This window comes from Tachysurus vachellii, chromosome 7 (genome assembly GCF_030014155.1).
Source record: "Tachysurus vachellii isolate PV-2020 chromosome 7, HZAU_Pvac_v1, whole genome shotgun sequence".
Classification (NCBI taxonomy): Eukaryota; Metazoa; Chordata; class Actinopteri; order Siluriformes; family Bagridae; genus Tachysurus; species Tachysurus vachellii.
In genome coordinates this window covers 3,881,202-3,908,736 of record NC_083466.1, presented here as the reverse complement: position 1 = coordinate 3,908,736, position 27,535 = coordinate 3,881,202, and the positions used below count along the sequence as shown (strand labels likewise).

At 39.3% G+C, this 27,535-nt stretch overlaps 1 protein-coding gene across 1 annotated transcript in view; it reads left to right on the top strand.

The window, feature by feature from the left end:
• The window catches only part of LOC132848316 (uncharacterized), a 142,914-nt gene extending 127,417 nt beyond the window's left edge, over window positions 1-15,497 (top strand). Inside the window, exons 7-14 of the mRNA XM_060873915.1 lie at window positions 5,289-5,545; window positions 6,183-6,319; window positions 8,871-8,992; window positions 10,978-11,095; window positions 11,577-11,885; window positions 12,175-12,379; window positions 12,514-12,931; window positions 13,836-15,497. Coding sequence (XP_060729898.1) covers window positions 5,289-5,545; window positions 6,183-6,319; window positions 8,871-8,992; window positions 10,978-11,095; window positions 11,577-11,885; window positions 12,175-12,379; window positions 12,514-12,931; window positions 13,836-14,732 — 2,463 coding nt within the window. The 3' untranslated portion in view covers window positions 14,733-15,497. The remainder of the gene's footprint in view (window positions 1-5,288; window positions 5,546-6,182; window positions 6,320-8,870; window positions 8,993-10,977; window positions 11,096-11,576; window positions 11,886-12,174; window positions 12,380-12,513; window positions 12,932-13,835) is intronic.
• Window positions 15,498-27,535: the final 12,038 nt, after the last annotated feature.

Here is a 27,535-nt window from a genome sequence, read left to right as displayed (position 1 = left end):
ACTAAAAAACATGCTGAAACACATTCACAAGCCAAATATTAATACATTCTTGGAATTTATGTAAATATATGCAGCATTTTGCAGAGCTTCCATTTATCCTTAGTAACTGCCTGGTCAGGTGTACACACTAGTTTAAATAAGGCTACTAATTTTTATGTGTTTTTTAGAACTCACCAAATTCTTTAGAAAAAGTGAAACACTTCTTTTATTTGGTCACACCTACAGTACTTCTACTTTCAAGCTGAGTACAGATACGGATACGGTATATCGGCATTGCATTTACAACCCTACTAAAATTGTTATTTTATAATCGCTAAAATGAACGCAAAATCAAGCAAATTCAACGATATTTTAGAAGTGATTCCAGTTTTTAAAATTTACCTCAGAATTTCTGCAGATTTGTCGCGTGACACCTTCTTCGATTCACAGCTATCATGAAACAAATTTACTTTGATAGATACTGTATGTATCTTGACTGGTAGGAGAAAATCTTGCCAATTCTTGCCAATTCTAGTAGATTTCCATGAGAAAAAGCACAACATCTTGCATCGCAATATAAAAGGAAAAAAATTAAAGCAGTTCAAGCCACAGCAATCACAAAAACAAACCTACATGAGATCCTGTTGGAGCTGCCAAATCCACAGACTAATCCACAAACTAACCAGCAATGCATTCATGCAGAAACCTACACCTTTTGTGCCGTGTATAGAGACGGAAGAATATATTCCCAAACCTGGGAAGTCATAAAAGTGCTTAAACGTGCTTAATTAATTACACTTGGCATTTCACTGGAGAGCCGTTCAAACACTTGTAGGGCAATGGGGAATGTAGGGCAAGATGAGTGAGTGAGAGAGTGTGAGAGAGAGAGAGAGAGAGAGAGAGAGAGAGAGAGAGAGAGAAATTTAAGTACAATCTTTAAACATGCTCTAGAGATTCTTGAGTTGTTATACAGTGGAATTAAAGTAGAGACTATTATAGAGTAGGAGAAACAGAGAGGAATGAAAGGAGTAGGGATTCAGAGGTGTAGAGGGAGGAAGAAGGTGATGAGTGTGTACTCGCAGTATAAGTGACAACTCTCCTCCCCAAACAGATTGTTGCTCCTCTGTCTATTTTTCACTACCAATACATTTAAATTACTTTTGCTCTGCTTAGTACTATTGAATCATTCACGCTCTCTTGTTTACCGCATTAGTTATTGCAACACATGGCTTTGCAATTACCGCAAAGTAAATTGTTATGTGTACGTGTATGTGTATGGGCACGTTAAGCATGTAACAAAATACCTGGATCTGATCTGTTTATTCTGTATATGTATTCAGAGTAGGCAGAACGGAAGTAGGAAGTAGGCAGCGCTGGCAGCCTGGTCTGTAAATTCTGCCATTAAGAATTCACTGAAAAATTCATTATCGTTAATAAAGTTTGAAACGCATTTTTTTAAAATTCCACATGCATGGTTATTATTTTTCTGGAGACTTGGTTGCAGTTTAAATTCTAATTCATTTTCATGGCTCAGCTTCATAAAATACAAAGAATCTATAACAATCATTAAGCCACCATGTCCTTGACCAGGCAGTCACTAGGGATGAATACATGAAAAGGAATGAAGGGAAGCATTAATGAAAATAAGTGGGTATATTTATTTACTTATTTAGTTATTGATTTCGAATGGGTTTTTTTTTTGGCAAAAAAAAGGATATCTGTGTTTGTACCTGTTTAGATCAAATGATTTGTTCATTCCAAATAATTTGGTTACATCCCTAGTGCACTTGTATTTCTGGGTGTGGGTGTGTGTATGTGTGTGTGTGTTTAGACAGTAGGGATGATATGAAGTGCCAAGGTTGTGTCCAGTCAGGCCGCTTTAATTCAGCTCATTTTCCCTCTGTGCCTCCTTCTGTTCTGCCAAACATACAGAAGACATGGGAGACCTCAGGAGCCCTGTGTGTAAGTGTATGTGTGTGTGTGTGTGTGTTTGTGTGTTTTGTGTGTGTGTGTGTGTGTGTGTGTGTGTGTGTGTGTGTGTGTGTGTGTGTGTGTGCTTGTGCTACAGTGTACCCAGGGAGTTAGAATAAGAACGCTGGCAGCTTGTTGAGGCAAGGCAATAGAAGTTGCACTCACCTACATGCTCTAGCTCTAACCCTTGCACTCCTCTTGCCAGCCATTTACACACACACACACACACACACACACACACACACACACACACACACACACACACACACACACACATACACTTACACACAGGGCATTCTCAGTGCAAATTCAGACCCTGTACTTACATCTGAAATATAATCAGCGGAGAGATTTGCTCAGGCTTTATTTTCTATTAGACAAGCATTACTTTCACAGCTTTTATGGTAATCAACGGGAAAAGAGGTATGGCTCAATTATGTGCATTATTCGTATAATGAATATAAATATGAACTTATGATTAAAGCCTATTAATTAAATAGACATAGATTTTTTTCCTAACCACTATCCATTAAATGGACAGAAATCATAAAAGTTTAAAGGTGATGGTGAAAAAAAGGCTGCTTTCATGTTTCAGAGAATACACATGAGAACGTTTGAATTAAATATAGTATTGCATACATAGGAGTTCATGCTAGTTGATTTGATGATACTCATTCCTTTTTCCTGCTTATTAAGAAACTTAGGGAAAGTTATTTACAGCACTGTGTCAATTATATTATTTTTTCTTTACACTGTATAAAATAGAACTCGATCCGGCACAACCTATTACTTTGCACTCATTTTTTATTTGCTCGTCGACAGATAATTATACACACATATTTATGTAGTTAAATCAAGGTTATAAAGACATAATATTTATGTGGGATGGAGGTTATTAACAGTTTACACTTCAACATGGCAGGTAATTACTGTATTCATCTATCAGCCGTAACATTAAAACCAACCCAACTTCTGTGGTACCATTTGTCCTGCTAAAGCTACTTGATCCATTAAAGCATTGAGAGACTTCAGAAGATGTCTCAAGGTGTGTTGTGGTATCTGACAAGTCCTGTAAGTTGCAAGATTTAGCGTCTATGGATTGCTTGTCAACACTTCAGCCATTCTCAGTCACTCAGATCCTCACGCTTATCCAATTGTCCTGCTTCCAGTACATCAACTTCAAGAACTGACTGTACACTTGATAGTTGACATTGTAATCAAATAATCAATCTTATTCCCCTCACCTATCAGTGGTTTTTATGTTGTGGCTGTGTAGTTTATAGCAGCAGCAGCACGATTGCTAACACTTACTCTATAAGTAAACATGAATGACAAATTATGACTATGTTTGCTTGTGCAAGAAACATAGTTAGAGCTGTATATCTAACCTGTGTCAAAGCGCCGCCTCAGCACTTTCTTAACTACAATATATTCTCCTTTTGTGGGAAAATTGTTTTTTAAAGCCAAGCACAATGTCTTAAGTAGTTTTGTTTGAAACAACAAGAAATGTGCTGAGAAAGCAGTTGGTTTGTAGTTACGTTTTTCCTTTTTTTAATCAGCTCTGAAGTAGCGATAAGATGCCAAAACATGTAGTCTAAAGAAAGGGAATTTATTATTTGAGTTTTAAAAAGGTTATCTTTATTTTGCTATGTTTTGACACAGAGAAAATCTGGCTATCCCATGCACGCTAAAACTATTATAATCACTGATTATAATCACCAAAGTGCAGCATTTAGCATTAATGTAATTTGTTTTTAATAAAATACAGCTGGCACCTATTTCATAGAAACTGTTAGGATATGCAAAGATGACAAAAAAAAGATTTCCAGAAAATCTTTTTAATTTAAATACAGTCTCCTAAATGTCCCAGATACCTGTATACTGTATAATAGGACATGCTGGATGCTATAAAATGTTATTTTATAAGCTGCTGAAGAATACGGGTGAAAGCAATCATGTTAAATGTAATTAATAAACTATATGGGCGGTGATTAATGTGATCATTCCAACTAGGACTGTCCCGGTTCAATAGAGTATACACAAGATTCATTTTCGATGGTTATTTCAGTGTTTGCCACCTTATTTCTTAAAGGTGCCCTGCCACACGTATTTCATTACTTTTGTGGTAATGTCTGAAGTTTATCATGGACTCTGTAACATTTTTTTGTGGTAATAATGCCTTGGTTACCTTGTTTCAAGCCATTCTAGTGTGGTATAGAAAGCCTGCAGGAAGACTCAGCTCGATTTGCGCCAGTTCTCATGAATATTCAAATGAGCTATGCTGCTTGGCTCCGACTGGCTAACCGCTAGGATATGAGAGCATGACTATTCATTCACCCAGCGCAATAAGTAGCCTATGGCTAGAGGAAATTTGTTTACAATCACCTGGAATTGCGGCAGAATGGCTTCTTCACAAGCCCGTTGACGTTCAGCCATCCTTGCTGTATAGGAAACTCACTGAGCTACACGAATTCTGGGGGCGCGGTCTCAAGTGGGAGAGCTCATGAATAGTAATGAGCTCAGTCACTCTGACGTCACACTGACCAGCTTTTCCAACTGACCTGATTTCTTCCCTTATTTCTTTTAAGTGGCTAGAACTGACCGGGGAGGTAGCAGTTCGTTTTCACATTCACGACACAACACAAACACATATGGACCTAACACATATCAAAAAATACAAGTAAAAACGGTTTTGTGTGGAAGGGCACCTTTAAAATCCTCCCCAACTTCTACCGCTCAAATATAGAGAACATCCTGTTTAGTAGCATCACTGTATGGTTTGGCAGATGCTCTGGCCATAACTGCAAATTTCTCCAGAGAGTCATGAAAACAGCAAAACTTATCACAGGTTTTCAGGGCATTTACTAGTTATGGTGTCTGTGAAACGCTCCTAATATTACCTCAGATCTTAGTCCCTCAGCACACACTCTGAGCATCCAGACATGAATAAGTACACTCGGTTTACCTGCAGGCTAAAAGTTTTCTAAATAGCCTCTAGTCAAGTTCATTCCAATGTTCACACTGTCAGAGTGCCAGAGTCTGAGAAACAGCACCAGAGAGCAGATATTGCAATGAATATAGCCTAGTTTAGCCTCATTCTGGCACTAATATGCAGTGATGACAATAATCCATAAAAATTCTGAATATTTAGCGTGATCTGGCCAGAACTGTGATTCTGCATACATTCTCCAACTAGCTATATAGTTTGCATGGCTATATCTCACTTGCCAGGTTCAATCAAGAAGACCAGGGAAAGAATTGCTTTAAGCAAAGTGCATGCATTCATTTATTTTTTAGCTCACCCTCAAATCCAGTTTTGTTTTCTGTTTTGTGTGCAGGCTGTTGACTATGAGAGTCGGAGCTCATATTCCTTCTCTGTTGAGGTGATGAACCCAACCGTTGACCCACGTTTCCTGCGCCGTGGCCCCTTCAAGGACCGTGCCTCCATCCGAGTGGCTGTATTGGATGCAGATGAACCTCCACGTTTCTCCCGGGCCCGGTATCACATGGAGGTGTCGGAGAACTGTGCTCCGGCATGCACCGTTGGACGGATTAGTGCCGTGGACCCAGACACAGGACTCAGCAGCAACATCAGGTAGCGGCCTGAACAGTTATTTACATATTTCATATCTCCTTATTGTGACACATTCTAGAAAAAATTCTGATTTACACCCACCCTGACACCCAGACCCCAAACAGCTGACTCTTTCTATATAACCTCTCTGCATCCATCTGTTTTTTCCCACCTACTGTATGTCCCTCAGTCTCATCTATGTAAAGGTTCCTGAGAATCAGCATCCTCTGTGAATTTGGAGTCCAATACATCTGTGAAATGACAGGCCATTAAAGTGCTCTTAATACTATTCCAAATATCTGTTGTGGACTGTTGTCCCAAGTCATCCATGACTCCACAACCCAAACAATTACTGTTCTGAAGTGTCCCCAAATTTTAGAGATCCTACCCAGGCACATTCAGTCTTCCAGATAGGGTACTCCTAACTGACATTGTTGCTCTTGCCCTACCTTGCACATCTCTGCCAGTGTTTAGCACCAGTTTACTACAGGTGTACCCGGATGTTGTTGTTTTGCATCAATTTTATCCTTCATTGCCCTCTCATCTGTCATGTACAGTATCTCCCCGATTTACTCTATCCTTCATGCCTCTAATGTCTTTGTATCACTCATCCTTACCTGGTTCACTTCTACCTCACCTCTCTGTCTCTTTCTCTCAGGTACTCCATTGATCCTCAGTCAGATCCGGAGGCTTTGTTCCGCATCACCCCAGATACCGGGCTTATCACCACGACGACAGAGCTGGACCGCGAGCAAGAGCAGTGGCACAATATCACCATCATCGCCACACAAAGAGGTAATAACAGGTCTCCGTCTCTCACGCTCTCACAGTTAGATCAGAGTTTTAGAGATTATGACAAGATAGCAAAACAACATGTAGGCTTATTGTTATATAGCCACGAAATAAGTCAACTTATATATTATAAACTGTTGTAGAAGGGACAATATTCACATTTGCACTATTTACTGTAGAGTGTCACGCAAATGAGGATAGGTTCCCTTCTGAGCCTGGTTCCTCTCAAGGTTCCTTCCTCATATAATCTCAGGGAGTATATCCTTGCCGCCGTTGCCTCGCTCATTAGGGATAGGGATAGATATATAGTATTTTAAATTTTAAGTTCATCTTTTTTTAAATTAATTTTAAACTTTAATCGTGTATGTTCATTTCTTTATATTTATCCATATTTTTTCTTCTTCTTATTATTATATGTATTACTTTTTCTTTCTCTTCTGTTTCCATACTTCTGTAAAGCTGCTTTGAGACAATGGGAAATTGCTAAATGCGCTATACAAATAAATTGAATTGAATTGAATTAAATTGAATTGAACTTGTTTCAAACATAACTTTTTTTTTATTTGAATGCAATTGTGATTCGCAGTTGTAGTTCTGTAAAAGAAATATGCAGACCATATGGAAAAGAAAAAAAATGATGAACGATTTCAAAATGTAAACACTGCTTGTCCTTCCTTGTTTATGGTTTATGCTCAACAGGGATGCTCAATTAGATTTTTGACCTGAATTGACTGATCACACAGTGTGTATATGTAGTATGTAGTATGATGGGGGAAGAAATAAAAACCAAACGTTAAAAGTACATATTACATATTTTAATATTTATTGATTATACTTGAGTAAGATTATAAGGAATAACCATGATTACACAAACAAATTATTTATTTGTTTCATTTCGGATTAACAAAAAATTGGGAGTTGTTTTTTAAACTGAAGTACAGATAGCGATGTGCTCTCTTTGCTTTTTTTAGCACCATGTTTTTCCCCTCAGTTAAATTCTCCTTGCTGTTTTGCCAAAACTCAGAGCGCTCATATTTTTCAGTCGAATAACTGTTACATTCTAGTGGTTCTACTCTACAAACACACACATCTCTACTGTAAGAATGTATGCAGTTGTACATTTAAGTTAAGTCTTTATACTAGGACAGCATTCTGGAATAAAATGGAAAAATAAAAAATAAAAAAAGCCCCAAAAATGACATATTGTAAATTTGTAAGCATCGCTCATTCAAATTAAAAAACAAAAGACGAAACAAAAGAAACGGAAAAGATATACAAAGATTACGCACCAATGTTTTGTCCCTGAATAGAAAGCTCAAGGTTTAGAAATGAGAGCAGAATGCAGTTCATTTATCTGCCAAAGTTTTCTTATGAAAAGTGAGGATTTATTATTTCAGACAGACGGAACCTGTTTCTAGGAATGTTGTGCGATGTGCTTTTATCTATAACATGTTGTTACATTGAGTGTGTGTGTGTGTGTGCGTGTATGTGAATACAGTTCAATCTAAAACCGACGTCTGACACTGAATGTTAATGTGACGAGTCTTTTGTAGGCATACTTTTTCAGGCTCAGAACCAATCCATTATAAGTCCAAGTCTATGACAGGCCCATACTGTCCGAGACAGCCGAGCACAAGCTATTTATTTGATATGACAAGCATTAATCTGGAATGGGAGAAATGATCGAAGATCTACTCCAGTATAAATTTATAAAAAGTGTCACACTCTGGCAGTACCCCAGCCAAACTACTTGGTATGGTTTCTTGTGTTAAATCAGCCAGGTTCTCCCTTTGCTTGGACCTGCCTGGCCTGGGTGAACTGGCCCTTTACAGTATATTGATTTTTCCCTGGCAAGCAAAATCACTACATTGTAATAGTGTGGCCAGGAACCTTGTACCTGGGGCTCTGTGAGGTTGGGAATAGCTCTATAGATGGATCTGCATCCTAGAATGGACAGATTGCATCTGACAAAGGGAATCTAGAAATCTATGTATCGTTACACTCTGAACAATGCCGCATATACAGTAGCTAGCTTTAATATGCTGTTTTATTCAAGCAGAATGTGTGGATGCTGGGTGAGTATCGGATTCAGGGAAAATAAAAAAAACATAGCATGGGTCCAACAAGAAAAAGCCATACTCTTATTCTGAAAATAGAACATATCGTCATTGTTGGGCGGAATCCTCATATCTCCAAAACCGTTATTTTTCAGGAAATTAAAAAAACGACGTACCTTATCTGCAGTGCACAGGGTTTAGTCCGCGTAAAATAAAACAGACCCACGTGGGGACTGACCAATAGCATCGATATGTCAAAAAATATGAAATTGACCAAATTTGGACATACGAGGTTTCCGCCCGACAGCGACGATATATAAATGCATGGCATAGACTTTGCAAAACAGGTGTATACACTAGGTAACAGCCCAGTGATATGGCAGAGATGCAGATAGGCCCAAATACCCTTTGTGATGGGAACCACAATGCAGAGGAGGGAAATCCGTTACAATAAATGACTAACTAACAAACACTGCTTTTTTATTCTCTTACATCAGATAACCCCAGCCAAGTGTCCAGAGTGCTGGTTGCTATAGAGACATTAGACCTGAACGACAATGCTCCAGAGCTGGACAGACAGTACACAACAGCCATGTGTGACTCCACCTCTGTCGGACAGGTGAGCTGATCACCAAAGACTATTTTTACATATACAGTACATTTATTGTCATTTAAATTAGTTTAGGCTTTTGTGTCGACAGACATTTATGAGTAGACTTACTCTTTGTGTCATTGTGTTCTACACACTATGTGAGGGTACATGGGTTTGTGCTGGTAAAGCATTAAAATAATTGATTATGGGGTGAAATGATGCACCAAAGTGAAAAGTAGGACATGCTTTAACCACCTCAGAGAGCATTTCCTGTTTTACTTAGCATGTTTCTCCCCATGCTTTGGGGGTTTCCGTGTGAATATATGTGCAACTGTGCCATTTCTTGGCTTGGCTCCCTATTTAGGAGGTCTCCCACTTTGTGCCCTGAGTTCCATGGGATAGGCTTTAGATTCCCCACAAACATTCATTCATTCATCTTCTACCGCTTATCCGAACTACCTCGGGTCACAGGGAGCCTGTGCCTATCTCAGGCGTCATCGGGCATCAAGGCAGGATACACCCTGGATGGAGTGCCAACCCATCGCAGGGCACACACACACTCTCATTCACACACTCTCATTCACTCACGCAATCGCACACAATTTTCCAGAGATGCCAATCAACCTACCATGCATGTCTTTGGACCGGGGGAGGAAACCAGAGTACCCGGAGGAAACCCCCGAGGCACGGGGAGAACATGCAAACTCCACACACACAAGGCGGAGGCGGGAATCGAACCCCCAACCCTGGAGGTGTGAGGCGAACGTGCTAACCACTAAGCCACCGTGCCCCCCCTCCCCACAATCATGTGTAGGACAAGTAGGACATGTGAAGAACTTACTGAATGCCACAAAGCATTGACCATGGAGACTGCTTCCATAAATGTTACATAAATGTCACCTTACAGAAACCTCTAAAAATGACACATTTGTCAATCTAATGATTTCTGTGTGACTTGTTTATATAACATTTATTCTGTATGGCATAATCTTTAAAATCCAAATTTCATCATCCATCGCTGTTTGCCTTCTCACCTTATCCACAAACTAATTGAATATCTACTCCACTGTTTGTTTGTGATTTACTGTTTGTCTCACTATGTCATGATATTTTCCCACATGTTTAGTTTTTAATTGGGTCTCCATGCCCATCTGCTCGGCTTTCCGAACACATGTCTTCGTTCAGAGGTTTAATTTGCACTCATTTCTGGAGCTCCCTTTCAACTTCGAACCGTCTACAGCAGCAACATTTCATCGACTTCCGAGATGTACCGAGCTGTTAATGTGACTTGACAGTCTCTTAATCTTCATGCATTATGGAAAACATACAAAAAAATTTCTTCCCCTAGCTGCAGCAAAACCGTCCTGCCAGCACTCGCTTCTGAACCACATTACACTCGTTTTTCTTTCCGGCATGTCCCCAAGGTGTGAGGGAAGATCCTTGATGCAAGATGGTGGGATGTGGTTATTTCTAGTCTAAGTGGGTCTCATGGGCTGGAGATATATTAAGGCATGTGCTAAACTTGTATTTGTAGGTACTGAATAATGCTCAGAACTTCATTCACTTTGGTATTTATTCATTCATTCATCATGACTAACCTTTTCCAGGAACACGGCAGAGGCTCCCTTGATAGGATGCAGTGCCAGACTATCTCTAGGCAGCCTCACACACATATACCCCAGCAGTCCCACACTCATTCATATCTTGGCATAATTTCAAATACCCAGTCCACCAACCAGGGTTTTTTTGAGAAACAGCACAAACAGTAACCGGAGCTTTGGGGACTCTTGAGTTCTGAGGCAGCAATGAAGCCATGATATATATATATATATATATATATATATATATATATATATATATATATATATATATATATATATATATATATATATATGTATATATATATATATATGTGTGTGAATTGTAGCTTTATTCTCTATATCCTTTATCTTTCATTCTTTATTGATTGCTGTCTATTCATTACTCTCTTATTCCCCATCTCTTCCTCTCAGGTGGTGCAAGTGTTGAGAGCAATTGATAGAGACGAGGGAGGGAACGACAGCACGGTCTACTTCAACATCCCTCCTGAGTCCAGTGCTGCACTCAACTTCAGCATTCGAGAGAGTGGAGGTGTGCGTTGTGTTTTTGGCCCTGTCTGATGCAGTCTTCCCGCCCCCCTCTTTTCCACTGCTTCTTTCTCTTTCTTTCTCTATGCCTTACCAGTTTCCTCTCTCTCTGCTTTCTCTTTACATATATTTCTGTCTGCAGCATTGTCTTCCTCTGCATCTCTCGTCATCGTTTGTATCTCTGCTTCCTTTGTTGCTCTGCTACTTTGTTTGCCTTTGCTTCTTCCTGCCACATATATCTTCTTTCTGTGCTCAGACAGAATATGCCTTGGCATTCTCCATAGCATTCAGACTCAATGGTCTGGACAAATGTAGTCCCAAGCAGCAACGGAATTAAATTTCACTTGACTGATTTCAGTGGAATTAAATGTCTATCAGGCTCCATTTGAGCTTCAAGCCTTCTCTTTTCTTTTTTCATCTAACCATCTATCTCTCCATTTCCTCTTTCCCTTTTCTTGTTTATTTGTCTGTCTGTTTTTCTCCAGGTCCCACTGCAAGCCTGGTTCTAGTCTCTCCTTTGCAGACTCACTCCCGCTCTTCGACAACCTCTTTGACGCTCCATGTTCCTCTGGTCCTCAGGGATGTATCATCGGGTCTGACTAGCACGGCGACAGTCACTGTGTCAGTGTGTCCCTGTCTGAGAGGAGGTGCACGAGCCAGTGAGAAGGAGAAGCAGAGTGATGCGGAGTGGGAAAGGGAAACTGTATGTTTACCCCAGCACTCCTCTTTACCTTCTCCAGGTCTCAGCACAGCGGCCCTTCTGGCGATTTTAGCATGCGGGGCGACACTTTTGGGTATGACTGTGAAAAAGATCATCTAATGACTAGTCATTTTTTTCTGTGTATCTCTGAGAATGCTTTCTGTTCTAATGGCCTGTTGGAATCATTTTCTCTCTCTGGAGCACCCTGCAATTTCATTGGAAAAAAAAATATATATCAAACCACAGACAGTATGTATTCCATTTTTATAAATGACAAAAAAAAGATTTTTCTTTTTTTGTCCTTTTCCATTTCCTCTCTCTCTCTCTCTCTCTCTCTCTCTCTCTCTCTCTCTCTCTCTCTCTCTCTCTCTCTCTCTCTCTAGCTGTCACTGCTCTGTCTCTGTCCCTGCGCAGACAAAAAAGGGACTCACTTTCTCCTCTAGAGGAAGATGACGTAAGGGAGAACATCATCACGTATGATGACGAGGGAGGCGGTGAAGCCGACACGGCTGCGTTTGACATCACGGCACTCCAGAGCGCCCCGCACGGTGCACGGAGGGGATACCGAACCCTTGACAGTCGGAACATGTGAGTTGGTGCAAGTTAAATTCAAGCTCACGGCACACTACACAGTCTTTTCACTGTGCTTGCATAGTGACGAATATAAACATGACAATATTTCAGCTAAAAGTATCTTAATCTTTTATTGCTTTCCTAATTAGACGCCTCTCTCAGCGTGGCCAGGATAAATCACGAACATACAACAGCTGGGCCCAATCAGGAGCGATGGACAGTGGGCAGTACCCTAGCCAGACTCCTCTATATGGCCGTTTGTGTTACAGCAGCCAGACACTACCTGTGCTACGGCGGTCACAGGGTCCATACGACCCTGGCCTAACCGAATTGGGATACCGCTTTTCTGGTGGCCAGCCAGATCACTCTCTTGTAATCCATAACCAAGGTGCAATGGTGGGGCCCCTAGAACCGGGATCTTTGTACATGGGGCCTAGTGAGATGGGGAATAAAGAAGGAACTACGGCCCAGGATGGAGCCACTGCATCTGAAGAAGGAACGCCGCATAAAAATGATACCAAGGAAGATTTGGGTAGTGATGCCCAGCCGAGCCAGGATCTGAATTGGGTAAGAATCATCTCTCGTTTTCTACATTACGCACAAAGACGCAGGTCTTTAGTCTTTTAGTCTGTCCAACTCTAATGTCAGCACTTATACACTATGCTCCTATGCTTATACACTACCACCTTCCATAGCTTTCATGCTTATACTGGAGACAACACCATGGTCTGCTGCAACATGAACTGAGTCCAAACATTTGCAGTCTCCAGTATTTCTACATTGGCGCTCTCATTATGCCTTATGTTCGATAACATAAAGTCATTGTAATTGTGCTAACAAGTGTCCCCCGTGACATTAGCATAGCATAAAACCGCAAAGTTCTCAGTGAAATTCAAGCCACCAGGATAACTCAATACATCACAAATATTTCAATATAAACATATCAAATATGTTTCATAGAGGACTTTTCCTTTAAATTTAATGTGATTAATTCATTTCTAGACGATATATAGTTGTTTTATGCAAGATGCAAAAATTCAATCATTTATTGACAAGTTTATGTGAACAGATTATCGGGAGTTTTGTGTTTGTAGGATGAAAGAAAATGATTACTTTCTTGCAAAATATTATCGTGAAGGGAAATAGAATTGATTTACATGCAAAAGAAAATGAGACGGTTGGAGTCCAATTTACAGATCTCTCTTAAGCTCCTCAGTTTAATCTCTGCTACAGCTTCTCTTCTCATCTTATCTTCTTTAACTTTCTGCCTTATACAGGATCATTATTTTCTCATCTCAAACTATATATTTATTCATAGTAACTAATTGTTTTTCTCTGTTTTCTTTTTAATATTCTCCCTGTCTTGATAAAACTCCATCCTTCTTCCTTCTCCTTTCTATTTTGCTTCATTTAGAAGCGTAAGCATATCCTGACCCACTTTAACCTTCCCGCTCCTCCCCATCCCCAACAGGTGCAGTCAGATTCTGTGCCACGGGAACTGGTGCTGACTCGATCTGGCTCACTGGCCAGGCCTGGGGTTTCAGGTGGCTGGTTGTGTGATTCAGCCACACTGCCCATGGCAGGGCGACGCTCCTCACGTGCTGGGCTCTCACCAAAAAAGAGTACAGCTGGCTCCACAGATGGCACAGATGGCACAAACAATGCCATGCAATCTGTCAGCCGCAATTACTCCACTGTCCTGCAGGGGGAGCAGCAGAAGGACTACACTGCCAGCTTGAGCCGAGGTGGATTGGAGATGGGAAGTAGTTTTGTGGTAGCAAGGCCAGAAGGTGGGATTCCACTGTGTGTCCCGGAGAGCACAGGGTTTGTGGCAGACTGGCAGGAAAGGGTGGGGGCTTACAATCTGGGAAGGAGGGATATGATGCCCCAGCTGCTACCCTACCCTGGGCAGGGTCGAGGGGCATTTGGAGGGATCCTGGGATATGGAGGAGCTTGGCCATCAGTGCCTGAAGCAGCAGGAAGGGGCATGCAAGGAGGTGGTGGCCAGTCTCTGACCTTGAGAGTTGGAGAGTTTCTGCGGTTACGTCTGGCACAGGTGACCTTCGATCCGACACAGCCACCGTATGACTCGGTTCAAGTGTATGGCCTTGAAGGCACAGGGTCACGGGCTGGCTCGCTAAGCTCCCTGGAGAGTGAAGGAGAGAAGGAAGCCAACAAGGAGGAGTGGGGTGGTGGGCTAGAGGAGTGGGGCCCACGTTTCCACAAACTAGCCCAACTCTTTCAAGAAAGGGAGAAAGAGATAGACGTTGAAAAGGAGAGCGAGTCAGTGACACCCAGAAAACAAAACATTAAGGAGAATCAGGAGAAAGAGGAGCAGTCTGGAGATGAGAGGAAGGACAAAGACTGAGAGTCGGCTTGAGTCAGGGATGGTGTAAGGGTATGGGAGGGATGAGTAAACAGCAACCAGTATTAGAGTAATTGCTAAAGAAGGAGAGAGAGAGAGAGAGAGAGAGAGAGAGAGAGAGAGAGAGAGAGAGAGAGAGAGAGAGAGAGGAAAAGTAATTGGGTCAAACATTGCGAAACAAACACAAGCTAAATAGAGAGAGAAAGAGAGAACGCTATGGTGTGAGTGATTGATGCAATTTAAAGCAATATGTGTTAAAAGGCAGAACAGTGAGAGCAGAAGGAGAAACAGGGAATGTTTTGTTTCTCAGTTTCAGAGTATTTACCGTTCTCTAAATGTTGCAGGGAGTGGGGGGAAATTCCCATGGTATCTTTTTTTACTCACAATTTGAGGGAGAGAGTGAGAGAGAGAGAGAGAGAGAGAGAGAGAGAGAGAGAGAGAGACATAAATTATGCTTTTGGGGCAAGACAATACCATCACAAGGGAGTCTGGAAAAAAATAGCACCATGACTGATAAACACAAAGAAATACATAAAGGTGAGAGATAAAGGTTTGTACAGGAAGTTCTGAACTGAATTTGTCTGCTCATGGTGTTGGCAAAATGTTTATCACGAAAATCAACCTGCACACGTATAGACATTTTTCCTAAAAAACAAACAAAAAAAAAAACCTTTTTTAAAAGTTAAAAAAAAAAAAAAACAAGAAAATTAATTTCTTAATTTCTTTTGATGCCTTTTCAATGCAAAACATCTTGACTTGGATTTAAGATCGACCCAAAACATACATTATGTCAAAGAAGTGAAAAAGTGAAAGAAGTTCACATTTGCAACACAGGATATCCAACTGCCATGTTAAAAATTCATGACATGGCTTTAAATGGGGCTACGGGTGTAATGTGATCGAGTGTCAGTGTTCTTTTGCTGGATCCATGCATACAAAATTGGAGGGTTTTTTTGTTTTCCACTTTTTTTGGCGAGTACAAGCACTTTTCAGCACAACAACGATTCGCTGATTATTTTAATTCAGTTATCGTATCGACGAAGTCTGGGACAATTTACAAAATATTCTGATGTCAAGAATTCAATTAGCTCGAGAATTCAGGAGAATGCACTTTTATACAGTATGTGAAGCTCGGTAATAGATACTGTATGACGATACCGTTGTTGTTTTTCCATACGAAAAAAAAAAATCAGTATAAATATTATGACATTGTATGTAAATGTAAATATTGAAAACCAGTGTGTCAAGTGATTACTGAGTACTGAGTGCGTACCGTAGTATTCAACAATAACAACAAGAAAAGTAATTTCAAAGAAAGGAGATGGAGATGAAAGATTAAAATGTCATGTTGGATTACAGCATGGAGAGCCGAATCACCTGCAGAGGAATAAACTGAACTGAGTGGACTTGTCTGGATTATTTTGGATTAACTCTACTATAGGGCATCAAGCTTAAATGGAATCCAGAACTTATCCACCTGACTGCTGAAGTCAAAAATATTTTGCCCCACAACCAATGAGTGGATGTTTTGAATGCCCTCAAATGTACAGAATTTCAACAAATCATCTTAAGATGGACATATGGATGTAGCCATTTTTTTCCATTCTCTATACAAGGGTAAACACGCACACACACACACACACACACACACACACACACACACACTCATACACACATACACACATACACACAAAGGGTTGCGTTCTAACAGGATACAAATAACAGTATTAAAAATCTGAATATTTTAAAGAAACACACCTAATGTTTACATTTTAATCATTTAAAAATCAACCAAAATAAGTTTTGGGAATGTTGCTTTGGTAATCTCAAAGCAAAGATTATGAAAATAGCCAACATTCCCTGAAACCTTCTTTGGCAGGTTAGAACCCTGTTGCTGACACCCAGGTAGCAGCAATGTCATGCCTTTAAGTAATTCCCATGAGGAGGGGACACTCTTTATAGACACTCCTCTTAAAGTGGCTTGGCATAGTAAGGGCTTGATATCTGTCTAGCCTGTAGGCCAAGGTGATGACATTCACCAATCAGTAGGCCAGGATCTGAATAGACACATTAGAGTCTTTGTCTTTCATTAATCTTTGGTCTAAGGACGGAATGGATTTTATGGAAAGCTGCAAGGTCAATTGACTGATTTACAAAATTGTGTGACATGACCTTGCTCAGAAATCCAGAGTTCAGCAACAAGGTACAGTAACCACCATCCCCAAGACGTCAGGTCACCCCCACATGCCATGCAAATTACTGTATTTGCCCAGAAAATACCTGTGAGTTGATGTGATTTTTGTTGAAGTACTTGTTAGCAAAAGGCATTCGTCAGAGACACCCATTTCAGAACAATATCTTGCAGAGGATCACAAGGTGGGACTCCAGTATAAGGAGGAGATCCCCAACTAGGCTCTTATGGAAATGTGAATGCAGGTACGTACCACAAGCCTTTCAGAATGACCCAGAGATGATATTCGAGCTGAGATAGCGGCCACATATACTGTAGCTATACGGTCATGTCTACCATTCCCTGGAGAAAAAGGAAGTACCTTTTAGGTACCAATTCCAGTTTATGGTGTATAAAGCATTCACAGAACAGATTCTACCTAAGGTGAATCAAGACCCATATACTGTACTAGGTGCTCTTACATTTAAAAATGTTTCTGGACTGCAAGTTCACTCTGTAGAGCTGCACCAGTACAGCAGGTTGGATTGAGTTAAACACACTTGATATTATGTGTAAACCGGGTTGATAAAGCATCAGACAAAATCCTGGTCTAGGTTTCCCACCATGAGAAGCAAGGTGTTGACTGGCTTTACCATGGTCTTCCAATCAACAGAACTTCCGTATAGTGATTGTTTCAGTGCTCGCAGTAAAACAGATAATGTATTGCCAGTGTATGCCACATGGCATACAATATAATAAGTTCCCACTAGGCCATCATTCATTTAGTGCATGTGGAGAGACCACAGGCATGTGGCTCAGGTGGTCTTGCTAGTGATCCATCATTGTAGCTAAAAGCTGTGCCATGGATCTTTTTGTCTGAATCATCCTTTAAAATATTGTCCTGTAAAATAATGAATTCCTTTGCAACCAGTAATCTGTAAAATGGTGCACTGGTGCTGTGGGTTGTGTACAGTACCACCATCAGATACCACTTGGGATATTTTGAGAGTGTCTACCACAGCTAGTTTAGAGCATGTCAGTAGATGTTGCTGAGACTGAGAGCAATTTATTAAGAGCAATAAAAAAAGGAGGCCACAGATGTTGGCTAGCTAGACAGTGGGATCTGAAACTAGGCATACTCCACAATGTGTAGTAAGGTAAAGGCTACCCACTGGACCACATTAACTTCATGTACTGTAGTCACATTCCTGCTGGTTTATTAAATGACAGAGAGGTCATGAAATATTCCAAGATGGGAGAAAGGAGAATGAGACCTAGTTGGAAGACAAAACAGCAAACTTAAGGTAAAGGTATTTATTGAACATCACAGTTAAGGAGCCTAGCAATACTAATGAAGGAAAGCCAATTCAACTCTAGATGCTTCTAAGGTGTTTTATTGAAAGGTGCTCAAAATGTATAAAACCAGGGCTCTCAAGTTTTAAAGACCGTCAAGCGTCACACCCACGCAAAATATTTGTTTCATTTCCATTTATTAATGTGTGTGTGGGGGGGAGAGAGAGAGAAAGAAAGAGAGAGAGATTATGACTGGTGGTGTTTATTGTAAGTGTTTGTTGCCTTTTTGGACTCCTTTATCATTTGTAATGTTGCTCCCATATAAAACAGTTCAGCACAAGCTCAGACATTTTTAGGGTCATGATTGAGGACAATGTCCCGTCCAGAGACAAGCTGTTTCGTGTTGAGGTTTTGTTCAAACCTTTTTATTGGTTGTTGCGTTAAATCTTACCCAGATAGTGCTATTTTCTGATTGGCTGATTGTGTAGCCTCTTTTTTTGATTGGCTGATAAGTGTCAGACTTGACTAAGAACTGAGACGTGCTTGATTCCTGCCCGGTTCCATAGAGACAGCGGTGCGGACTGATACATTTTGGGCTCTGCGGCATATTAAATATATGATAAATAGTCAAAAAGTTTTTCTGCGTGAGAAATACGATGTGTGGCGGGAGAGTGTGACAAAAGACCCAAATGAGTGACTTGTCACTCTCAATGCGTGACACTTGACAGCCCTTTAAAACTATACTCACTATGGCAGAAGAGATGAAAGGAGACTATTGCCAGCTTTATAGGACACAGGATACCAGTAACTCAGAAAGTAGCTACAAGTTGCTAAGCAGTTATCTCCACCCAGTATACATGCATGCATGTGGTCCAACATGTTCATTAGGCTATTTTTGTGCAATTAGTCATAACAAAATATAGCTCATTGCATTTTAAAAGAAATGGGTGTCAGATTAATGGTACTTACTGTATAATATATACAAAAAAAAAAAACTCAACCTACCGACTCTGCAGAACAGTGTCTGTAGTAAAATTGCAGAATGACAATAGCACACAATGTGTCTTTTCAGGAAGTATTCAAAATGTATTCAGAACAAGTTGCTTTTTATACAGTATCTGTTTATCTGAAATACAATTTTGAATACATTTCAGAAGCCGTAGTCAGTATTCCCCCATCATGCTTTTTCTGAGTATTCTGGCCAACCCTTGCACACACACACACACACACACACACACAAATGCACACACACCTTCTCAATGTCCTGCGTGATCTGATCATTAAGTGGGACGTATTTTCTCAGAGCCACTGTGACTGGGCCAGACCAGAACTAGATCCACTGTATTAGTGTACAATCATGATAACGGGTAGAGGAGGAGGCCGAGCCACTACACCACACACATCTTTTATTCACCAAAACACGGTTGATATTAAAACTTTTGAGTTCTGTTTAAGCCTAGTGCTTTTCTTCTAGAACCTACATTTATAAACGTGCTCCAGTACTAGCACTAGTTCTGCTCATGTAATGCACTTATATAATATACAGGATTTCATTGATTAGCAATACATTTCTAACAAAATATCCATTTTGACTAGCATTGTTGTTGAGAATGTTGGTATTTGCTTTAAGGCTTGCCATGTCTGGCTTACCACAATGGCTCTGCCTCCTTTTTTTCACCATTATTAATCCTGCTCTATGCAGAGTGATATTGAAATCTCATGATGCCATATGAAAAAAAAAAAAGTCTATTTATTATATTATTCTGTTGTATTTTCTCTTTTATTTTTTGTAAATTTGAATAAAAGACATATGTTTTGAGGGTTTTGTGTGTGCTTAAATAAATAATTTCCTAAATAAATCCATTTTTGACTGTCCCTCATGAAGTGTCTATTTTTTTGCCTGCAAGTGTGTATTCTTGTGTATAAGTGTGTATGCTTGGCATTGTCACGGAGTAATAAGCGGCCAGCCACTGAGATCTCTTTGGATGCACTCCAGGCAATGTCAATGCTGGACGACTCCTACTGTGAACAGTATGTCCACTCCAATCTCTTTTCCTACCAGTCTCTGACAAACACTGAACACAAAGTCAATAATAGGACAGAGCAAGGCATTCAGAACTTTAAATAAGACAAACATTGACTCTAAATGTGTATTAGAAGACAGGGAGAGATAAGGAAGTAAGGAAATAAGTGGCAAGAAATATTAACATACCTTGCATTCAGAGTCTTTTTATTTATTTTTCACATTTTGTTTTGTTATAGACTTTAAAAAGCAGGCTTTCGTGTGTCCTGTGATAAGAATTGTCTGTGTTTCTGTGTCTGAACATGCAGTCATTACATCCAGATTGGTGGAGTGTTCCAGTTATGGTGGACCTTCTGCAAGCTATGTAGCTCTGGAACTCTGGAGCTCAACCAAAGTGACCAACAGGTTCTTGGTCCCCTATTGGTTACCAAGACCCTTCTCCTGTAGATTGTTCAGTTTGGCCCTGGTGGACCAGCTCTAGGAAGAGTGCTGGTTGTTCTAAACTTCTTCCAATTAAGAATTACAGAGGACAATGTGCTCTTGGGAACCTTCCATGCACCAGATCTGTACCTTGCCTTGTAAGACAATCTTGTCTCTGAGCTCTGCAAGCAGTTCCTTTGACCTCCTGACATTCATATTTGTAGCTATGAAACCTTTTACAAATCATATCCAGTCAAGTGGATTAGTCTCAAACAGCTCCCTAGCTGGTAAATCAGTATATCATGTACCCAAATTCAGGCACTGGTAAGGGCCTTGGCTCACTACAAAGTTTTGTCCATAAGCAGAACTCTAAGTTTGTACCAATGCAATTGAAATCAATGTTTTAACTGCTGATTTATTCAGTTTTAATTCATTTCTAGATGCATTTAATGTCTGTGAAGGACGTTTGCAGTGTAGCAGCTATAGACAGTTGTTCCTATATCAGCCTCTCTCTTATTATTATTATTATTATTTTTTATAAAATTAACATTTAAAATGAAAACCAACAACTCTTGTTTTCGAGGAACTCCAAAGCTTGGATCATTAAGATATTCCTGTAGTGGAAAATCTAAATGTATAAAAATCAAAAATTTTACCTCCAACCAAAGCGCTGAAAATAAAGAAATAAATATTTCCTGACTGAAAATAACAATTAACTATAGAATACATTAAAACTATTAGCACCTCATCTGATACACCAGATCAGGATCGATCGTTCAGCAGTGGCGAGGTATAAAGATAAAATACTGACATTTACTACCTATTTTTGTACTGTGTAATGCTACAGTAACTTTAGCTGTGCAATTTCAGCTCACTGTAACAAGCTTTCTTTTTTTAGAATAATGAGGCTATTAGTCTTCCCCTGAAGCCGTTTTGTATTCACCGAACAACACATTCCGTCTCAGGAGGAACATAAATACATGCAGACTGTGTATGTCTGGTGCCTCTAAGTCTCTTATGCTCTTGTATACTTGTGTCTGATATTACAGCAGTTCATGTGTGCTCTGTTACCTCTGACTGTTTCTCCATCTTAATAATCTTTTTTTTTTTTTTTTATAGTTAATAATCTATTCCTTTCCTGGGGTAAAAGGGCATGAGTGCACCTGTTCAGGTACAAATGAAAGACACACTGCTGTGAATTTTCAGACCATTAATCCATACAGGATTGAGGCATGACGTGTATTATGTCTCCTTGTGATGCCTGCGCATCTGGGAGGTGACGATAAAGAGGGGATGACAGGGTCAGGTCTGCTAAGGTCTGCAAGCCATGCAAACGAGGGAAGTAATTTATGACGGTAATTAGGAAACGTGTCGTTCGACAGTCTGCAAGGTTTTCATATGAACGGTATAGGGTAACAACAAAACAGCTCAGCTACTGAAATGTTATATTAACATGATTGTTTTAAAAACCTACGTCTTGTTTTATTCTCCTGGGAATTATACGAAAAATAGACTGCAGTGTTTCACCTTCATAACTGGGAGTTAAATTTCTCCCAATTTTCAGAGTAGGAAAAATAATCCGAAGCTGGAAACACAACATTTGCGTCATAGCAGAACCATCCAATAGAAGAACACATGAAGTAGGTTATACCAAAGTCTTTCTAGTAAAGTCAGTCTGCTCGGCGACCATCCTGGCAACGATCCCAGGCAGTTATTTTCAGACCGGGCTTCTGGATGTGTTGACAAGATGACCTTTCAATGGGATACTCTTAAAACCATACAACAAAATAATATCTGGATTTTGGCCTATGTTTTTTTTTTCCAGGTTGCTCTGCCTTCTATATACTGTATGTGTTAACTGCCAGGAAAACGTGCCATATGAGTGTGTGAAACAGTGAACCAGTGTAAATATCTGACATTTTCTTTTATAACTAGAAAGGCATATATAGTACATTGATAAACAGATACACTACATAGATAGGGCCAAAAAAGTATTGTCCAGTAAAGATTTGGAGATTTCTTATATAACTTCTTATAGGACACTTTTTAGAGTTTCAAATAAAATATTTTACTGAAGTAGAAAATATAGTAGAATATCCTTAGGTAGTGATAAAAGGAAAATATTTTTCTGTTTTTTAAATAGTTTTTCTTTTTTTAATGTTTGGCTCTCTCTTTTTTTAGTAATGAGGAATTGTCACCTGTTTGATGCTTCCATAACTTTTCATTTAAAGAGTAAAGCAGCTGCAGGTTGCTAACCCTAATCCTAACCCTAATCCTAACCCTAATCCTAAACCTAAAGGATTTATTTTGGGATTGTTAAAAGAATAAGGAAGGAAATTATACCAATTAAGTATACAAAAATTAATCTTTGGCTTTTAGAACACCTTACATAAGATCGCCATCAAAGATTTGACATTTTCTGCCACACTTGTTTTTTTATTTGGAACTTTTTTCTTTCTGCTTTATTCCATACCCTATTGTACCTCTATTATACTCTACAAGTGTATATGGTACTGTTTTTGTGGTACTCACTGTTCTTACCACTTTATGCTTAGACTGTGTTTTCCTTTCCTTATATTTATATATTTTTCTCACAAAGTAGACAGAATGCTCTATTTAGAGACCATGGTCTGGCTACATGGCACAAAGCATCAAATTTACATTTGTCTGTAAATGTTCCAAGCAGTCGGACAAATTTTACTGTGCACCATCTAACCTCAGGGAAAATAAATGCTGCCTTGCTTGTTGTAGCCAAAATTATTCGCAATCAATAGTTTCAATAGTTTTGCAGTTACGCAAAGCCTCAATTTTTATTCCATGGTTCATTTTTTTCATTACAAAGATTGAATTACAAGACTAAATAATATGTTTCATTCTAAATAGAGAAAGTTTTAGCAGAAAATGATATATACATGCTGTGTCTCTGATATATGCTATTCACTCCTTCACCGTAAGTGAATATTTTACCCTGGTCAGGGTCACAGTGGAGTCAGCCCAGTGGGCAGAGCATTACACACACACACACACACACACACACACACACACTCATTCACATCTAGAGGCAATTTAGAATAGCCTTTCCACCTACAAACTTTCATGTTTTTGGATGGTTGGGGGGAAAAAACCCTAAAGCAAACCCACACAGCCACCAGGGGAATTCAGTTTTAATTCTACACTGATTTTAACAATATACCTAATCACAAAACAGCCCATTTACATCCATGGAACAATTCAGATGTGGCAGTTTGTGGAAGAAAAAATTCTTATGAACAACCTGTATATTAGGAATAAAAGTCTAGAAATGGGCACATGACACTATTTTGGAGTACAGCAGCAAATCTTTAAGTAAGAAAGTGAATCCCAAGTTGCAGAGGCTCTGAGCAGATTACCCACGCAGCAGGAGCACTTATACTATTTTTGGTAATTGTTTCTTCTATTCACTGTTATATAAGCAATTTGAGTCACTTCGCAACAAAAGGATGTGTGGTCTAAAAAAGAAACGATGCCGTAAATCTTACTAAATACTTACAACGGGTTTTAAAGCGAACACTGGTAATATATGAGAACCATTCACTGAGGCACTAAAAGCTTAGCATAATAAGTTTTTTTTTTTTTTTTGCAGGCAAATTGTTCTCGAATAGTACCAAGTGTCTGATTTTTTCCCAGAAGTGAACTAAAGGTTTGGTTTGCAGAGATACTGCAGGTGAAGATGAACCATACTTCATAATTAGCCTGTTGAATAATTAATGCATCAAAGCAGAGAGAGAAAACCTGTATTCACATCATGCCAAACATCAGGCTTGAGTATGCATCATGTTGGTGGGTTCAGCAGGAAACTCATACCTTATTCTTTTTGATCCATTCCGGCTGACATGGATACGTTCCCCGGGCTATCACGTACGAACATAATTTTTTTTTTTCAGAAATGTTATCGGCGATGCAGTACACACTGGATAAAATATATGCGTCACATAAAGCAAATGCGTCACATAAAGCATATATAAAACTTTACTTTCAACCATTTCATTCAGGGAGTTTTGCAGATCTACATTTACGTCATTTGGCAGACAACCTTATCCAAAGAAACTGACATTTTATCTTAATTTGTACAACTAAGGGTGGAGACAGCTTGGGGACCTGGGAAACAAATGCCTAACCTTATGATTGGTAGTCCAACACTTTAACCACTAGTCTACCACATCCCCAGAGTTCTGTTTAATAAAAATTCACTGCATCTTTTACATCTTCTAAAGTGCTCACTGGGTTGGAAAGCGGAAAATTAAATCTTCATTAACAATCTTAATTAGCCTTCGATCTCCCTTAGGTAAGTCGACAGAAAATCCATGCATGGATAAGTTGTGAGGCTAGAAGGCTGGAAAGGGTGCAATTTGGGAGAGGACGATACTTAAAATAGGGACAGTTAAAAGAACAGCGAGTGTTGAAAGATCCAGTAAGTTGAGAGTGGAGGTAGAAACCAGGAAGTCGGTCATACTGTATACATTTTCATACTATTATCAATGCTACTGTACTATACAGCATCTATAATCAGTTTCTTATAGTTATTCTCTGATTTGATTGTTTATTCTCGAGCTTGAGCCAAGAACAGGAATCTAAGGCTACCGTGAACACAGACTTCCTGAAATGTAATAGTTGAAGAACAGAATTTGGCATCAACCGGATGAATACAATCCCTGACCCAACTTTGAGGGTTGTGTAATGGTTTGTGTATTGTTTGACCCTTATGAAGCTTTGTATTGTTTATGCAGGTCTAATGAGACATGTCACTATATGGCCAGGCCATGGATGGGTGAGAAAAGGGGATTGAATGCAGCATTATTCCTCCATCATCTGCAGCAAACTCCATTGACCAGATCACCGCAGAAGTATTTCTATGTGTATTTACATCTGTTCATACCAAATCTTTAATACTGTGTTGTTTCTTTGGTTTGAACTGTTTTTCTCTCTTTGGTTTTTGGATTTGACCAGAATATTTTTTTTTTTCGTTTTTTTTATCTCACCTACAGTATGTTTTCTCAAACTTCAACAATACCTACAGAAATTGGGTGATCAAAAGTCCTATACAAACATGGACCACAATTTCCACCAACCATGGCTGTTCTGTTGGCAAAGAATATTCTACACTGTACATGGACTGTACTATAAAATGGCTCTTTGGTTGCAAAAACGTAGTGCCCGAAAAAAGTGCCCTAAAAAACGTAGTGCCCTATTGCCCATCTACTACCTCTTTGTTGACAATCTTTACTTACTTAGCAATTACCTTATGAGGAAAGCAATCTATTTTAATAATATGTCTAAAAAGATATTATTTTTATCAGGGATATTGTCAGTAAGTAAAAATCATCTGTAACATTACCAGTCCAAGTTTGCTCAAAGCCTGTCTTCGTTTGCACAGAACCTTGTTTATACGGAAACAAACACCTCCTCTCAGAAATATAACATCAAATGCCAAGTTCTCCTGTCTGATCTGTCTTTAAGGAGCAGCAGCTCAACAGGAAATGTCAATGTGCCATGTTTTCTTCTCTGTTAGATTTGAATAGTCATGAACAAACATTTCAGGACAACTCTATAAGATCATATAACATTTGATAGCAATGTGGCTAAATAAACAGAGAAGGATTTGTGCCAAATGAAATTCAGCAGAGGGTACAAGCAGATGGGCCTGAAGCTGACAGGAGGGTGGGTGCAGGAAGTCTCAGACTTAGACCGAAGTGAATGGACATTTAACAATGGATTTGATCGCTAATGAACAAAATACAAAATAATGATGCTCCTAAATGCAAAGGGTAAAGTCAAAGAGTACTAAAGTACTCAATGAAAGAATGTTCAGTCTTAACATATTGTGAAGGAGAGTCCTGGGAATTAAAATAACAGTTATTATGCAACAGTCAAAGATGGCGGGTCTGGAGGGCAAGAAGAATCATTTTTTATTCATTTCTTATATTTTTTTGTCCTATTATCTACAGTATCACCACCACACAATGTGTCGAGCGTCTCTGAGATTTGAAGTCTGGAATCAAGCAAAAGAAAAAAGGTACAACAGATTTAACCTTTATTTAACCTATTGGGATTAATGGTACAACAGCTGTTTTTACACCATTAAAAAAACACACAATAAATCTTATTTACAGATTTAGAGCATGAATGAAGAAAAGAAGTTGACTACATGATCTTAGCGACCTAGGGGCCGTATACTGCCAAAGGAAATCACAAGCCATTTTTTGTAATAAATAAACAGAAGAATCTTAACAGGAATTCTAAATTTATTCAGGAGACAATGCGATTTGGCAAGAATATGAGACATATGAGCCCCTTTTTTTATTCCCATGAACAGTCTGGCTGTGGCATATTGAACCATCTGCGACCGAGACAAGGTGAACTGAGGCAACAGTAATCCAGCCGAGATGAAACGAGGGCATGGATCACAATTTCAAGGTCCTTACAAGAAGTGTTTTCATGGTGTAAGAGATCTAAGTTGAATAAAGCTACTCTTTACAACAGTTTTGATTGATTAAGGAATGGGAGCAGGGGATCAAAACAAACACCAAGATATGAATTTGGGAGAATCTGAAATGCTCATGCTGCCACCTAGTGGCAATTTATTTCTCTAATTTACATCTCCACTTCAGTAGGTGGCAGTAGTGTCCTTCTGACATCAGTACCACATCCATAATAATAATAATAATAATAATAATAATAATAATAATAATAATAATAATAATAATAATAATAATAATAATGTCATTGCTTTTCTGTTTAGGGATTTTTGTGGTTTGATTACTCTGGCAGATTAAGATTAGGAAGCTAAATATTACTTAAAATGCAAAGCATGTGCTCTGTGTAGACTACATGGAGCTGTGACTGTATAATTGAATTAATGTT